The following is a 16,782-nucleotide window of genomic DNA, read 5'->3' on the forward strand; positions in this document are numbered from 1 at the left end:
CCAGAAAAATGCTCTCATTTACCTTATCTTATTAATCCCTGAAATAAAGGGCCGATTACTGTTGTTTAGCTGTTTTACCAGCATCTGCTCAAAGACGCCTTGTGCTGATTGACATCATCATAGAACTGATAAGGGAAGAGAGTGGCATCTACCCACCCAGAGAAAGCAAGGCTAATTGTGCTCTCTCAGGGCTCTGGCAGCTGATAGCAAGCTGCATAACCAGGATTCAAACTAGCGATCTCCCGATCATAACAAAATAAATAATGTTACACAGGGCTGGTAGATATAGTAAAAATATGCACTATATTTGTGTTAATATATGGTATTGCATTCAGAAAGTACAATTTTAGTACAATTTAATTTCTCTCTCTTTCACTTATTCGTTTTTGATTGTATTTTTAAATACACTGCAATTAATCCAATTAAATAAGATGATTTGTTATGCTTAATAACTCTTAATTGCAGTTTTTTTAGTGTGTTTTTAAGCAGTAATAATATACTTAATACTTTATGCTTTAACAGTATATGGTCAAGTTAATGAGAATATTTTTCATAATAAAATACAATTTTGCCTTGTTGCCCATCCCAACAACACATTATGTAACACAGGTGAAGAATATGTTATGCATATGTTATTACATATTAACTGTGCGCATCAACAGTTATACAAAAAACATTGTTAAAGATTCACCATGTATAAACCATGTATTATTTAAAAATGATTAAAATATTAATGTGCACATAATAATATGGAATATGGAATTCCCCCTAATATCCAACCCAAGGACTTAAGCAGTGATCGACTCATTAGTCCCATCAGATCATTATTTAAGATTAATATCAACCTCTGGACCCTCATGCACATTTGATCATTTGAACGTTTAATTGAGTTATAAAACATGTTACAAGATAGCTGTCAAGTTGTCAATGGATGTGCCATGTTACTAAATCAAAGCTCCCAAGAATTTGGCAGGAAATTTTAGCCTATGGCTCAGACATGTTGCAGTACAAATACCTGACACTTCATCTTGCTAATGAAGCGTGCATTTGATCTGACACCTCCTGAATGCACCTTCTTGTTCTTGGATTTAAAAAAAAAATGTCTGCAGTTGTCTTGAACCAAATATGCATTTTATTAGTATTTACACGCTAGAGGACCTTTGATGCACTTTGGAATGTACACACTGTTAACCCTGACCCTTGAGGAACTTTTAGGCGTTCTTCAATTTAAAACTGTGGAGGACCCCATAATGGTGCTTTAAGAAAGCTTAAAGAAAAAAAGGTGCTTTCTTTTAGGTTCTTTAAAGCACCTTAAAGGGCTCCTTCATAGTTACAAAGTGAATAACACATACAGTTCTTCAATAAACTTATTTTTGCAGTGTAAACTTTTAAAAATAGTTTTAAAAGGGTCTTTGAGGAACCTTAAATAAAGCTTAAGATGCTTCAAGGTACATTTTCTACTAAAAACCTTTTCTCAAAGATTCCCCAAAGCACATTAAGTGGGCTCCTCCACAGTTACAAATTAAAGAACCCATAAAACTCCTTATAAAACTTATTTTAGCAGTGTAAACTTTTAAAAATAATTTAAAAATGGGCTTTGGGAAACCTAAAATAAAGAAATAAAAACTTAGAATGCTTCAAGGTACATTTTCTACTAAAAACCTTTTCTTGAAGATTCCTCAAAGCTCCTCCACGGTTGCAAATTAAAGAACCCGTATGAAACTCATGAAACCAATTTAGCAGTGTAAACTTTTAAAAATAGTTTAAAAGGGGGGTTTGAGAAACCTTAAATAAAGCTTAAGATGCTTCAAGGTACATTTTGTTGAAGATTTATGAAAGCACATTAAGGAGGCTCCTCCACAGTTACAAATTAAAGAACCCATAAAACTCCTTATAAAACTTATTTTAGCAGTGTAAACTTTTACAAATAGTTTAAAAGGGGGGTTTGAGGAACCTCAAATAAAGAAATAAAAACTTAGAATGCTTCAAGGTACATTTTCTACTAAAAACCTTTTCTTGAAGATTCACTAAAGCAAATGAAGGAGTTTCCTCCACATTTACAAATTGAAAACCCCATAAAAGTCCTTATAAAACTTATTTTAGCAATGTAAACTTTTAAAAATAGTTTAAAAGGGGGCTTTGAGAAACCTTAAAAGCATTTTCTTTTAAAAACCTTTTCTTAAAGATTCCTCAAAGCACATTAAGGGGGTTCCTTCACAGCTTTAAACTAAGGAACCCTAAAGGAACTTTTCCTAAAGGAACTTTGAAAATGCTATGATATAGGAGTAAAACAAGGAAAAGAAAAAAAAAACCAGAGGATTGCAGAGGATTGAGTTTCAGGATGAGAGAAAGTGTCTCACAGTGTGAAAGTTCCTGTCATAGCCCCCAGGACGCAAAACACAGGGCCATTTTGTAAAGCAGCAAGAGTTGCAAATTTGCGGCTCGGAATTTGGCTTCCAGATGTGCCATAGCTGAGGTGGTCTCCTGAGGTAGAGGGCTCAGCCATGTGCCGAGGGGTCATCAGAGAATACCTGTGTGGAATGCGGGGTGGAGGGGGGGAGGGAAAGCCTCCACGGCAGGCCCAGGCAAGCCCCTTTCATGCCTGGCCAGGTCTGTGCTCTCAGTCTGGGGCACTGGTTCCCAACACTGGTGCTTAGATGCTCGGATCTACTAGATCTATGTTTCAGAAAATTTAGATTTGTTCAGTTTGGATTCATGTTTGACTCTTGGAGCCAAGTTGAAACTAGCATACACAGGTTTGTGATGCAGCAGATAAGAGCTTCATCAAGACTTGATTTGAGTTGGGATAGATAAATAAATACAAATTCTGAGGAGGGCGTACTCGACCTAAACTTTGATTTAGGGAAGGGCTTGTTGGGAATTAGTTGGGAACTGTAATGTGTGGTGTGGTAGAACTTTTAAAAAATATGAACATTTCAGGACCAGGATTACCCAAGTATCTTGATGCCAGAACTTGGCGTAACTCTCAACTCTCTCAGCTTTGGTGGAATGTATGAGGGATGGTGTTGATTATGATTGTTGCTCGCCCTTGCAGCACATTTCCTAGGGACTGTAGAAAGTTTACAGCCAGATGGCTTCAAGTTTCACTCCTGTTTGGTTGCCTCCAGGGCCTCTCTTCCCCTGTTCGCCCTGGGGCCATCGTTAGCCATGCACAGGACCCTTCCCTGTAAACCTTTCAACACCTCAAGCCAAAGCAAAGACTTGAAACAGCATGTGTCCTAATGTAATACCTGTGTGATCCTCCAGCCATGTGAACGCATGACAAATGTGAGGGAATCTCTTTGATTCTTGCTTTGGTGCTGCCTCTCGTAAAAAGCTGTGCGTGACAGGCAAAATTCACCATGCACTGTGCTTTCGTTGTGTCAGTTTGCCAACGTTTAACAGCCTTTGCTGTAGAACCTCACGTGTCAGAAATCAGTACGGTGATCAGATCCGTCTGACTGCCAACTGCAACGCTGTGGAAATCTGTTTTCACTCACTTAAGGTTTAACCCTAACTCTCTGCACCTTTGGGGTCGGACAAGCTTGCGCAGCATGGCATGGATTCTTCAGGAAACCGGGAATCTTATTCCTTATTTCCTGGAAATATTTCCTTTTTAATGAATGGAATGCCAACAGATTTTGGAATACAGGAAACCACTGTCCACTGCCTGCCTTTGACGCCCATCTCCCTACTGTGTCCCAGTCTACAGCAGCCTCAGTTAGGCAAGGCAGGCAGACGTGCCAAGGAGCACAAGGGGAGTGGGAACCTTCTAGGTCCCCCTCTTCTTATCAGATCGACGAGCATTGTGCTGATCCTTGTGCAAGCAGAGAGGATTACACCCATGCGAGAAGTTGCGAGAAAAGAGTGCAGAGCAGAGCAGAGATGGGGCGCTTGGCTGCCAGCGTAATTATTTCCTGAGTGTTTGACAGGGTGCCAGTAATTACCTGATACCAGCCCCTCTTTATCTCAGTCAAAGGGGAGTGCAAGTTTACACTTGCATGTGCTGCTCTGCGAAGAGGGCTGTTAGGCTGTGTGCCACTCAGATTCCACCTCCCCCTTCTTTTCTCGCTCTCTTCCTGAAACAGCAGTTAGCTAAAGTAGCATGCGCTCCTCCATCACTTTGAGTGCCATTGTGCGATCACCTACGGTGCCTTCGCCGGCTCCTGTATTGAATCAAAAGGCCCCCTAATGGTGCCCTTCTCATGACAGATCCCCTTCCCCAGCCCTGAAGGGAATAACAGCATGTGCAGCTATCACGCACAGATAGACATGTATCTACCACACAAAAGCATCCCCACTGCCGGAATCTGATTAGCACTTAAACTCTCGCAGCTGTGTGGCTTGCAGTGGGCGAGCTGAAACAAAGGGGCCGTGGTCGACCCACTGTACAAGGCAAGGCTGTGAAATGTGATTTGATTTAGTCCTTATAGGCTGGGTGTCTCTAATTGGCTGCACATCCCACAGAGAAAGAAAAGTGCTCCTGCTCCAAGCCCCAAGCTCTAAGCTCTAAGCTCCTGCTCCAGCAAGCAGCGATAAAAATCAGTGCTTCTCTCCTCCAGATGGCATGATAGGTGTTCGCTGATAGCAGCACGTTTATACAGTGCAGGACAAATGCGCCTGAAAGGCCGGAAAATGATCCAGCTGAGGCTTCTCCTCACCAGCTCGATCAGTGAGCTGTCAAGGTGCCGCGGTCCTTACCCATTGCTCTTGCGTAAGAGAGAGACGGAAAGCGGATGAAAGTACCTGATTCAAGGGGTCGTGAGTCCTTTAAAGCATCAGCTGCTTCTGCTGCCGTGTTTCGACTGTCACTGCGCATTGCGCTGAAGCCCATGCGAATAATTTCGAGCTGCCGCTTCTGCTTGCATCCTTCTGCAGAGCTCTCAGGACACTCGTATTGTCCTCCAAAGGAATTCTGGGTCATGGTGAAAGGCCACTGTAATCCAAGCCCACAGCCCCTGACACTGCGTCCATGAATCGGCTCTTTGTGCAGGAGGAAGAGCCACTGCCTTTCACAAAGGGAGAAGGTCGGAAAGCAGTGTTTGCAATGGGCTTTGTGTCGCAAGTTGTGGGAATGGAGCGGATTATACAGTGTCACCACAATTTACATGCTCCAGGTGTAGACTTACCTTTCTTACCCACAAGAGCCTTTTTCACCAGCTGCTTGTACCTGATGTTTCCTTACTCGCTGGTATTTTAAACAACCTTTTTTTTGTTGTTCCTGCCCTTAAGGTGCCTTTTTCATGCTTTTCATGGTGTTTAAATGATTTAAACGATTTGCTTTAGCCATTCTACATAATTACCCACAGTTTCTTTCTCAACAACATCAACTCATAAGGAGCCCAAACATTGTCCTGGCTATGGCTTTATTACTAACGTAGCGTAGTAAACAGAGAGTACAGATGTTTGTTTTAGTAGGGACATTGCTATTATTTAAAAGCCTTTGTAGCTGGAGTAGTAAAACGTGGTTTTGTCTGCTTTTAGTTAACAGTGATTTACAATGTGAGTTACAATGGTTTTTTAAGAGACAAGCACTTGCAAGACATAACTTGGCCAGTGGAATGAAGCATATCTCCACTCTGTGATGTCACGTTAGCCTCAAAGCGAGATCAAACAGACCCCATTGTAATTACGGCCTGGACTTTAACAATGCGTCTGACAGTGGTCCATTCAGAGAGGCATCCAGGTTACCTATCCACACAACTCAGGTCTTTCATGCTTTTAGTGCCTCTATAAAACCAATCTGGGAGGTGACTTACAGTATATGATTGATTATTGTTGTTGCTGTAAAAAAATGCCTTTGATTTGCACAGAAATATATTACAGAAATCTTGTTATAGAAATCTATAACAAAAAAGCAATATGAACATTATTAGATACAGTTCTAAAACACAGTTAGCAAGCTGCCAAAAGCAGTTCTTTAGACCATAGCATATAAATAAAGCAAAATAACAGTATTTTTAGCAAATGATTTATGTGCACTTGAAACAAATGCAAATAATAAAATTTTAATAGCAGGGCTTGTTAACTTAATCAAATCCAAATGTGAGCATAAATGGTATATTATGCACTGCATTTTATAGTATACATAAACATTGCCATGATTCGATTCTGTTTTTGTGCAATTTCATGTCCATATTTTACTGGAACCCTCTTGCTTGCTGCAGGTATTTATTTGTGCCTGTTTTTATGTTCTACAGCCCTGAAGAGATCCTTTGATATTGATGATGTCGATGAGATCCCGACGTTCTCGCCGACCTCCTCAGTCACATCCCCCATCAGCCCAAGCTCCATTCTCAGCAAAGCCAATGACGTGCGCAGTGGGGTCAACCACATGTCCCCGACATACCGCTCACGGATAAGCCTGAGTTCCAGTCCTGCTCAAAGCCCTGCCATGAAGAACAGGATGGTTTCCAGTCTGTCCTTTAATCGAGGGACCATGGGAAAGCCTACTGTCAACTCTAACATCGGGATCAACCGTGCAGCCTCCTTCCAGAACAGATTCAATCCCAACGGCTTTAATTCCTGTTCAGGGCCTGGCAGTGACAATGACAGCCTTCATAGTTCCTCCTCCAGTCTGGAATACCAGGCATCGTCCAAATTGAGCTCCTACACCAGCCCACCACAAAGTCCAATGGGGGTTGGTGACTACAAGGCCCAGCGTTTGGGAAGCCCTGCTTTGAAGAAGTTTTCCTCTCATGGGAATGTGTTCCACTCAGAGCTTGAGGGCCCACTAGTGATCCCAACTGAGCCGTTGGGTATTAGCCATGGCTCCATGCCCTCGCTGGACCTCCAGATGGCTGAGAGTGGAGGAATGAGGCAAGTCGTGTCTCCTGTGTCATCAAGATTCCCTAATGCTCCTGTTACCTGGAACGCACATCGTCTCCAGAACCACAGCACAATTGGCAAGGATCCCTCTTCCATCAACCATCAGCCTCCTAAAACCAAGGAGCCTGCTCGACTCAACAAGTTCCCACTTGATCTTGACAACCTTGTGGTGAAACCCCAGTCTCCTGATGTGTCTGTGGCACCAAAACCTCCGCCAAGGTTCCACCCTGTGTCTCCGAGCCCCACTGTGTCTGCCAGCCCTTCTGCTTCCGTCAGCAGCTTGGACAGCACTGATCTTCCCCTGGTTCACAGCTACACTACAGAGAAACGTGAGCCTGTCACCCCTACAGGAGCAATTCCAGTTCCCAACATCAGTGAATCTCCTGTCTTGCTCTCCCCCGCCCAGACACCGCTCTTCAATCTGGTTTCTAAGCCTCAGGTTGTCCAGATCGCTCCTGCTACATCGCCACAACCCACACAAGTCAACATTGTGAGCAGTACATCACGTAGTGAGTCTCCGGCCAAGGACAGCGTGGGCTCCATTCTCCAGAGGATTGCCAGTTTCTCCAGAGTTGAAGCCAGAGTGCCAATGCCAAGCCCAAGTCCTGTCACATCTTTAAGCAATGGAATCAAGAGAGAGTCTCCAGCTGTACAACATAAGGAGCTGAAGAGATCAGAAGGTACGTAAAAAATCTGTGTTCTGCATTAATGATGTGAGTGAATCGCTAATAGACACATATACAGAAATCACTGATTCCTGTTTACATCTAGGAATCTATCAATTTTGTCCCAAGCTTAGTTCACATCCGTGTATTAGCCCAAGCTACATGTGCCCACGGTAATTGCTGAGTCTCTGGCAATGCTGCCATACATCAACCGAGCTTGGGCCAGTTCTTCACGCTAAGTATTTGGGTTGTTTAAGGTACTCTTTAAGAAGGCAAGGTCTGTACCCACTTAATACAATTTATTTTTTCTAAGACCCTTTTTTTATTCTTTTGTTACCATTTGCACTGTGTAATGAGTCGTTCCACCCCATAAGCTTTTACTTAAGAACACCATATTCTGTCTGTAGGAGATACCATTAGCTAAGTAAACAAATATGTGCAGGTCTGGAGGCAGGCCTTGTAGCTGAAGTGCTGCTGTCACCACAGCTGTCTTTCCACATCTCTCCAGTTTACAGCAGTGAAAGGCAGAAAAAAATTGGGTGAGGCAAGAGGGGAAGAGAAAAAAAAAACAAAAAAAGAAGGAGGAATTCCTGGCATATCAACAAATAGCTGAGTGTGAACAGTGATAACAGTGCAGGGAGGCCTGTCATCACTGCCTATCCAGTACAGGGGTCCCTTGCGGCCGCAGCCGAGCAGAATCCTGCCTGAGGCGATTGAGTCAGGCCTGTTTACAGCACAGGCTCTCAGGTGTGCCGCCCCTTGCTTTACCACAGCCCCAGACCTTCAGCCTGTAGTCCCCATTCACCACGGGGATCAGCGAGGGGAGAAGAAAAGCCTGTCGGGTGCCTCGGCACTGCAATTTAATGGCTTTGTGGCCTGATTGACAGAAATGTGTTACATGTTTGAGACTGAGGCCACAGCCTGCGGGATATCAAAGGAAGTGGACTGAACTGCCGCGGTCTGCGGCACGGCGGCAGAGTGTGCAAAATTACATCTCCGGCAGTGTATCATGTCCCCTGGGTCAGGACATCTGGGTCTTCAAAAAGCTGCTGATGAAAGCAAGATGCATGAACAAAGAGCTGCATCATGGAACCCTAACATGATGTGGAGGCAAGGAAAGGCAAAAAAAGGAAGGCGAAAAAAAAGCGTGGTTAACGAAGGCAAGGACGAGGGCTTGTCGGAGCTAGTTAGACAGACAGCATGAGGACGAGGTCTGCTTTCCATGAGGTTTGTTTACAAACATCAAACAGCAATGAGGGAACATTTGGGGTTGCGGAGCTGGCACTGTGGGCCAACATGCGGTACTGCGTGTTGATCAGACCTAATCTAAGCCACCTATCCTTCAGAGGGAACCGTGATGAGACGGCGAGTGGTGGGACATGTGCAAGCAGTCAGACCCAAGCCGCAGTAAAGACACTGATTTACAGTTTGATTTATGTACAATAAATAGTATTCTTTTAGTTGAAGCCATAACCAGGTAAACCAGGTTACAAATAGAGGGGCTGAAGGGATGGACTGTAGTTACCCCAATTAGCTTACCCCACCCACTTAGTAGGACTCCCCAAATTGCTGGTATTGTCCCCAACACTGGGAGGGTAAAGGCTGGCACATGACTCAACCTATACAGTACTGGCCTTGGACAAGTTTGGACACACCTTTTCTTTGTTTTCATGATTACTTACATTGTAGATTCTCACTGAAGGCATCAAAACTATGAATGAACATGTAGAGGTACTTAATTAAAAAAAAGGAGAAATAACTATTTTTTTTATATTCTAGTTTCTTCAAAATAGCCACCCTTTGCTCTGATTACTGCTTTGCACACTCTTGGCATCATTCTCTCAATGAGCTTCAAGAGGTGGTCACCTGAAATGGAAATGGTTTTCCAACAGTCTTGAAGGAAGGAGTTCCCAGAGGTGTTTATTTACACTTGTTGGCCTTTTGCCTTCTTCACTCTGTGGTCCAGCTCACCCCAAACCATCTGGATTGGGTTCAGGTCCGGTGACCGTGGAGGTTCAGCTCATTTTTTTGTTAAGTACATAAAACTCCACATGTGTTCATTCATAGTTTTGATGCCTTAAGTGAGAATCTACAGTGTAAATAGTCATGCAAATAAAGAAAACGCACCAGATTGCCAGATCTGACATCAGTTAACCTAGTCTGTGCTGAGGTGGAATTGATATGTTTGCTCTTCTGCATTGGGTCAACGTGTTGTTGAGTATGGCGTTGCCTGCGATTTATATACTGTTTTTACTGCACTGCAAAGATGGGAACATGTGGGTGGGTTAGCAGATCAGTCGCATCTGCTGCTGTCCACGGTGTGCGATGCAGAGTTACATTCCTAGGACGGAGCGCATCTGTCTATGGCTTAGGGTATGCGGCAAAGTATAGGGTGCAGATTGGCGAGACGTAGAATATTAATTGGACCACTCAGAGCCCATAGCCCATAGGATAGTTTGGTACATTGACCTCTCCAGAAAGGACACAGCTTTCTTCTTGTCTTTCCCACGTTTTAGCCTATGTTTTCCTTTCTCTTCTTGCACCACTCCCTCCTCCTTCACTTCCTAGGGTCATGCAGTGGTGGGAGGGAGTGGGCGCTTTTCCTGACAGAAGGAAAAAAAAGTCAGGGAAGAGCGAGCGAGGGCCCCGTGGGTGCCTGGCACTGCGCTTGACTCCAGGCTAAACTATCCATGCGCAGCCATGTGCAGCATGTCCAGTGGCACCAGCCGTAGCTTTCTCATAGGGTCAGCGTAAACTAAACTAAAGTAACCCTCGAGGTGGGCATATTTTTTTTTCTTTCACTTTGACATCCACATGGACCCCAGACAGCTGGGTTGCAGGCGACCCCCACACTGCCGGTGTTTTTTCTCTCAAAGTAAACATGCTTTCGTTTGAGCAGGCTGATTTATAATTTCCAGCGGAAGTTGTAGACGGGGAGGGAGGAGAGGTGCTGCCTGGAGCCAAGCACCCCGGATTGGCTTTGGCTTTGGCTTTCGCTGTGTTTGCTCTCCAGAGGTGGTGTTATGAATGGATGTGTTGAAGGCTTGGGCTGTTCTTCTAGTACACTGATTCCAAAAAAACAGAGGTTGTTCGCTCACTTTGGGCAGAATTCTGTTTGTAGATGACTTACAGTACAGCTGATTGGGTAAATGCACCTGTGACCTGAAAGAACCTCCATGCACATCAACTTACTATACTACAGTACTACTGTAGAATAAATCACACTTTATTTTGTCTTTATTGCAATTGTCATGAGTTTTTTTTTCCCCATGATAAACACATCAAAAGTAGCAGCTAAAACGATTTTATCTTCTGCATTAATAGGAAAGAGCCTCAGCTCTTAACTCAGCTTTAACTGTATATAAAAAAATCAATTGAATGGAAAATGTGTGTGTCCTATTCTTTTAACCCAAAATATAAATATTACTATAAAATAGGGGTGGGCGATATAGCCCTAAAATAATATCACGATATTTCATGGTATTTTCACGATAACGATACTTTTGGCGATATGACAAAACACTAAATTAGAAAGATTTTTTTTTTAATTTTATTATTGCATGCAATATGATATGGCTAACTGAGATATTAAAAAAATAACAATAATTTGACCAGATTTGTAACAGAAGTCAATGATCCAAATTGTTGCAGCCCTAATCCACACACAGATTTGTTGGTCTTCTCTTAAAAAACAAAAGCGGGATTCAACCAACAATGAAGATGACATGATGCCATTTTTTCTGTTGGCTATCAATGTATGGGAGTCTGGCTTGGCTACCCACCATGTTGCATTCCTGTTGATTGATTCCTATTACTATATACTATATTTCCCATTTTCTCCCCAATTTTACACGGCCAATTACCCAACCCACTCATTAGGACTCCCCCTATCACTAGTAATGCCCCAACACACCAGGAGGGTGCTGCGGACATCACCCTAAGAGTGATGTGGGGAGAGAGAGAGCGCCATCTACCCACCCAGAGGGAGCAGGGCCAATTTTGCTCCCTCTGAGCGCCGGCAGCTTGATGGCAAAGCTGCATGAGCGGGGGTTTGAACCTGCAACCTCCCGCTCATAGTGGCAGCGCTTTAGACTCCTGGAACACTTGGCGCCCTATTTTTATTTTTTTTATTTATTCTTTTTTTTTTTTACGATATATTACAGTGAGTATATACCTTATATAGAGTCAAATCTGAATTAAAAAAAAAAATCTAATTTGTTACCATTTTTGTGTTCACACAGCTCCAAAAATATCAGATCAAGAGATACAGTCATACAATTTGTGTGTAGTCTTAGCTTCCTACGGGTCAGTGCATACATATATTTATGTGTGTGTGTGTTTAGGATGTGGGCACTGTGTGTGTGTGTGTGTGTGTGTGTCTTGTTTTTCTCCTGCTTTCCTTCTCTCACTGACTATCTGGGCACGCACCGCAAACATCTGTTCCAGTGTGGCGCAGCTGATAGGAAACACCCGATCATGTTTTGGACACAGCGTGTTTCGCAGCTCGTTTTATATATTTATATATATATATATATTTTTTTTTTGGAAGCCGGTTCTATTTTTAGACGCGAGCGCTCACGCAGAATGCAGGGCTGTTCCTCCACTTCCTGTGATAACGCAGGGAAAAGATCATTCATTCACGCTGCTGGAGCCACTCCTGACACAATCCCCACTGTGATATACTGCACTTATCTGCTCCGTCACGGACAGATCTGGCTCCGGGCTCCACAGTGTGAATGCAGAAGCGGTAAACACACACCTGATAGCACACACCTGAAGTTTGGAGTTATCGGGTTTGGGCTTTGCAGTCCCTCAGCACAGAGTATCGGTGTTGTGTTAGGGATATATACACTCCCTGGCTGGGTTCTGGAGAAGAAATAGGGTTAGATGAAGAATTTTAGAGTTGTGAATTAACCTCACCCAAGAAGAAGAAGAAGAAGAAGAAGAAGAAGAATGAACCAATAGAATTACTACAAAATATTTGTTATTTGCTAAAATAATTATTTGATTATTGAAATAATCAAAATGGATTACGCATAGGCCTATCACACAGGATGATACATTGCCTAAATAAGGATTACGATAAATAATGTTGTTATTTTTGGCGATTTTTTCATTATTATTGTCATTTTAAGACAGAATCACACACAGATTCCTTGGGCGTCTCCAACAAGAGAGTCACTGGGACTCACTGAATCACTGAAGATGGCACCGTGCCATTTCCCTTGGTTATCAATGTATGACAGTCTGGACTGACTACCCACCAAGTTTTATTCCTGTCAGTTGATTGCAAATAATATTTTTTTTACGGTGAGTTTATACTTCATCAAAATAAAAGACCACTTTTCACCGTTTCTGAATCAGTTTCGCTGATTTAGCTATGTATAGGTTTATGTTTGAGTAAAATGAACATTGTTGTTTTATTCTAAAAACTACAGACAAAATTTTTCACCAAATTCCAAATAAAAATATTGTCATTTAGAGCATTTATTTGCAGAAAATGAGAGAAATGGCTGAAATAAAAAAAAAAGATGCAGAGCTTTCAGACCTCAAATAATGTAAAGAAGAAAACAAGTTCATATTCATAAAGTTTTAAGAGTTCAGAAATCAATATTTGGTGGAATAACCCTGGTGGTTTTTAATCACAGTTTTTATGCATCTTGGCATCATGTTCTCCTCCACCAGTCTTACACACTGCTTTTGGATAACTTTATGCTGCTTTACTCCTGGTGCAAAAATTCAAGCAGTTCAGCTTGGTTTGATGGTTGTGATCATCCATCTTCATCTTGATTATATTTCAAATTGGTAAAATCAAAGAAATGCATCATTTTTAAGTGGTCTCATAATTTTTTCAGAGCTGTATCTGAAAAAGTAGTCAAATCTGAATCAAAAAACAAAAAAAACAAAAATCAGATTCGTTCCCACTTTTGTGTTCGCACATCTCCAAAAATATCAGATCTGTATACAATCATACAATTTGTGTGTAGTCATTGTATGACCATCGGATTCCATATGATATGATATAACAATATTATAATATCATAATAATGCTAGTTACACCCTACATTGCTATGGGTTAGTTGCTATGGATTAGTTGCTATGGGTTAGTTGCTATGGATTAGTTGCTATGGGTTTGTTGTTATGGTACTAATAAATGCTTGGTAGGATGCTTTTAATAAAATGTTAAATCGTGTTTGCTGTGGTTAATGATGGTTAATAAGGTCTTGCTAAGTGCTTGCAATGATGTGGCTCATTGGTTGCTGTGGTATGCCAGAAGTTTCCTATGGTGTTATTAATAGGTTGAGAGGTGACTATAAATACGTTGCTTGGTTTTGCTAAGTTGTTGCTAGGTTAAGTGGTTGCTTGGTGGTTGCTACTGTATCTCAGGTGGTTGCTGTGGTGTTGCTTAGTGGTTCCTAGGCAGTTACTGTGCACACTGAATATGAAGCATGTTTGAATTGTTGTGATAATACAAAGAAAATATCATTCTATTAATTTAAATGAAAAGAAAGATGTTTTTTTCAGATCAAAAAGTTGAAAATAAGAAATTGAACTTTGGATGATAATAAAGTGCTATGATTCTAATAAATGTTTGGTAGGTTGCTGTAAAAAATATTAATTGGTATTTGCTATAGTTAATTATGGGTCTATATATAGGGTCTTGATAAGTGGTTACAATAATGTGGCTTAGTGGTTGCTGTGGTATCCCAGAGGTTTCCTTTGGTGATATTACTTGGTTTACAGGTGACTGTAGATATAAAGCTTGGTGTTTGCCATGGTATTCCATGTGAGTAATGTATTGTTGCTATGGTGTTACAACTACTGTATGGGCTGTAATAGCGTTACTTGTAATAGTGTTTGTTGTTTTAGTGTTGCTCGGCGGTTGCTATGGCATTCCTGTTGGCTGATATACAGTAGGGTTGCTAAGTGACTACTAGGTGACTGTTACTGTCACCACTGTTACTCAGTGGTTGCTATAGTATTACATATAAGTGATGTAGTGTTGCTAAGGTGTTACAGCTACTGTAGGTGCTGTAATATTGTTACTTGCTCTTTGTTGTTTTTTAGTGTTGCACGGTGGTTGCTATGGCATTCCTGTTAGCTTATATATAGTAGGGTTGCTAAGTGGCTACTAGGTGACTATTACTGTCACCACCGTTACTCAGTGGTTGCTATGGTATTCCATGTGAGTGATATAGTGTTGCTAAGGTGTTACAGCTACTGTAGGTGCTATAATATTGTTACTTGCTATTTGTTGTTTTTAGTGTTGCTCGGCGGTTGCTATGCCATTCCTGTTGGCTGATATGCAGTAGGGTTGCTAAGTGGCTACTAGGTGACTGTTACTGTCACCACTGTTACTCAGTGGTTGCTATGGTATTTCAGGTAGTTGATGTGGGGTGGTTAAGTGGTTGCTTGGTGGTTGCTACTGTATCCCAGATTGCTATGGTTCGCTACAGTATGGTGTTACTTCCTAGGTTCCTAGGCAGTTGCTATGTAGCATAAATATGTAGTGTGTTTGTATGGTTGTGACCGTACAAAGAAAGGCGCATCCCATTGATAAAATAAAAAAAATCATCTGGTAGAAAAATAAGAAACAAAGCTGAAAAACACTAAACACCATTGGGTAATAATAATACAATTTTCAGTTGAGCAATGCTTTGTCTCTTTGCTCTTTTTGTTCTTGCAGCTTCCTACTGTTTCTGGCAGCCGGTAGGATGAGCTTACAGTGGTGGTTCAGGTCGTTTTTGAGGATGCTATTGTTCATTGTGTGGATTGGGAGAGCGTAGAGTACGTACGCCGTTGTTTGGAATGCCAAAAGAGTCACTGGCTGCTCGGCGGGGGCTTTCCGTACTCTTAATTCTCATCCTTCAAAAGGAATTAAAGAAATGATTCTTCAGGCTTTTGAAGCCGGCAGCTCTGCCTCTGCCCCTATCTATTGCAAAATTGCATTTCGGTGATCTCCCGTCGAGATTCCATGTGACTCAGTTCAAACAGAAAAGGCCTTTCAACATATCAAAAGTCACCGAAGAGCACCAACCTTTCAGCTCGGAGAAGAGCGCCGCCCTTATTCCGCTGTAGCTGCTGCTGTTTATGAACACAGCCAATAGACATGTCTCGTAAAAGACCTGCCAGAAATGAACGACTGTAAAGATGAAAAACACTCTGCTAATTCATGTTCACGGACTAAATTGTTGTTTTGTTTCAACTCCCTTATCCTCAAAGAGGTTCTGCCTTCTCAATAAAAAAAGAAAAAAACGCATGAAAACAAAAACTAGCCAAAGGGCTTCCCTTCCCCTTCCTTCCTTCAGCAGAGAGAGGGAGGGAGCGAGGGAGGAAAGAAACGAGCTTTGAAGCTCTGAAACGCAAGCCCTGTTTACACATCCCCTTCTGATTCGGATGAAAACACTTAAACGGCAAAATATAGCCCGTCTAATGGTTTTTGATGAGCGAAGTGCTGTAGGCTGTTTCCTGTTGTCGGAAGGACTTCAGAATTCCTGCTGTCCAAACCTGAACTGTAATCAGACAAAATCCTTTCAGAGAATCTCGACAGAGAAAATTCTCTCCGGCCCTGGCCGACTGTAATTCTTACAAATCCTGACTGTTATCCATCAAAACTCCACATTCTGCCCAAATCCGACAGTAAATAATCAAAACTCTTTCCAAACTCAAAACTGTGATCTATAAGAATTCTGTTTGACAGCTATCCCAGAAAATTCTGCCCAAATCCGACAGTAAATAATCAAAACTCTGTCCAAACTCAACTGTAATCTATTAGAATTAAGTCCGACAGAAAAATCAGAACATTCTGCCCAAATCTGACAATAAACGATTAAAACTCTGTCTAAACTCAACTGTAATCTAATAGAATTCTGTTTGACTGTAATTCCAGGGAATTCTGCCCAAATCTGACAATAAACTATTAAAACTCTGTCTAAACTCAACTGTAATCTAATAGAATTCTGTTTGACTGTAATTCCAGGGAATTCTGCCCAAATCAGACAATGAACGATTAAAACTCTGTCTAAACTCAACAGTCATCTATTAGAATTCTGTTCAACAGTAATCCCAGAAAATTCTGCCCAAATCTGACAATAAACAATTAAAACTCTGTCTAAACTCAACTTTAATCTATTGGAATTCTCTTTGACTTTGACTTTGATGAAATTCTGCCCAAATCTGAGAGTAAATTATGAAAAGTCTTTCCAAACTCAACTGTAATCTATCAGCATTATACTCAACTGTAATCTATAAGAATTCTATTCGGCAGTAATCCCAGAAAATCCTGACC

The 16,782-nt window shown here is 41.8% G+C and overlaps 1 protein-coding gene across 1 annotated transcript in view; it reads left to right on the forward strand.

The window, feature by feature from the left end:
• septin12 (septin 12) overlaps positions 1-16,782 on the forward strand; it is a 161,228-nt gene that overhangs the window by 7,264 nt on the left and 137,182 nt on the right. Inside the window, exon 2 of the mRNA XM_022675825.2 lies at positions 6,201-7,508. Coding sequence (XP_022531546.1) covers positions 6,201-7,508 — 1,308 coding nt within the window. The remainder of the gene's footprint in view (positions 1-6,200; positions 7,509-16,782) is intronic.

This window comes from Astyanax mexicanus, chromosome 19 (assembly GCF_023375975.1).
Source record: "Astyanax mexicanus isolate ESR-SI-001 chromosome 19, AstMex3_surface, whole genome shotgun sequence".
NCBI classification, from domain to species: Eukaryota; Metazoa; Chordata; class Actinopteri; order Characiformes; family Acestrorhamphidae; genus Astyanax; species Astyanax mexicanus.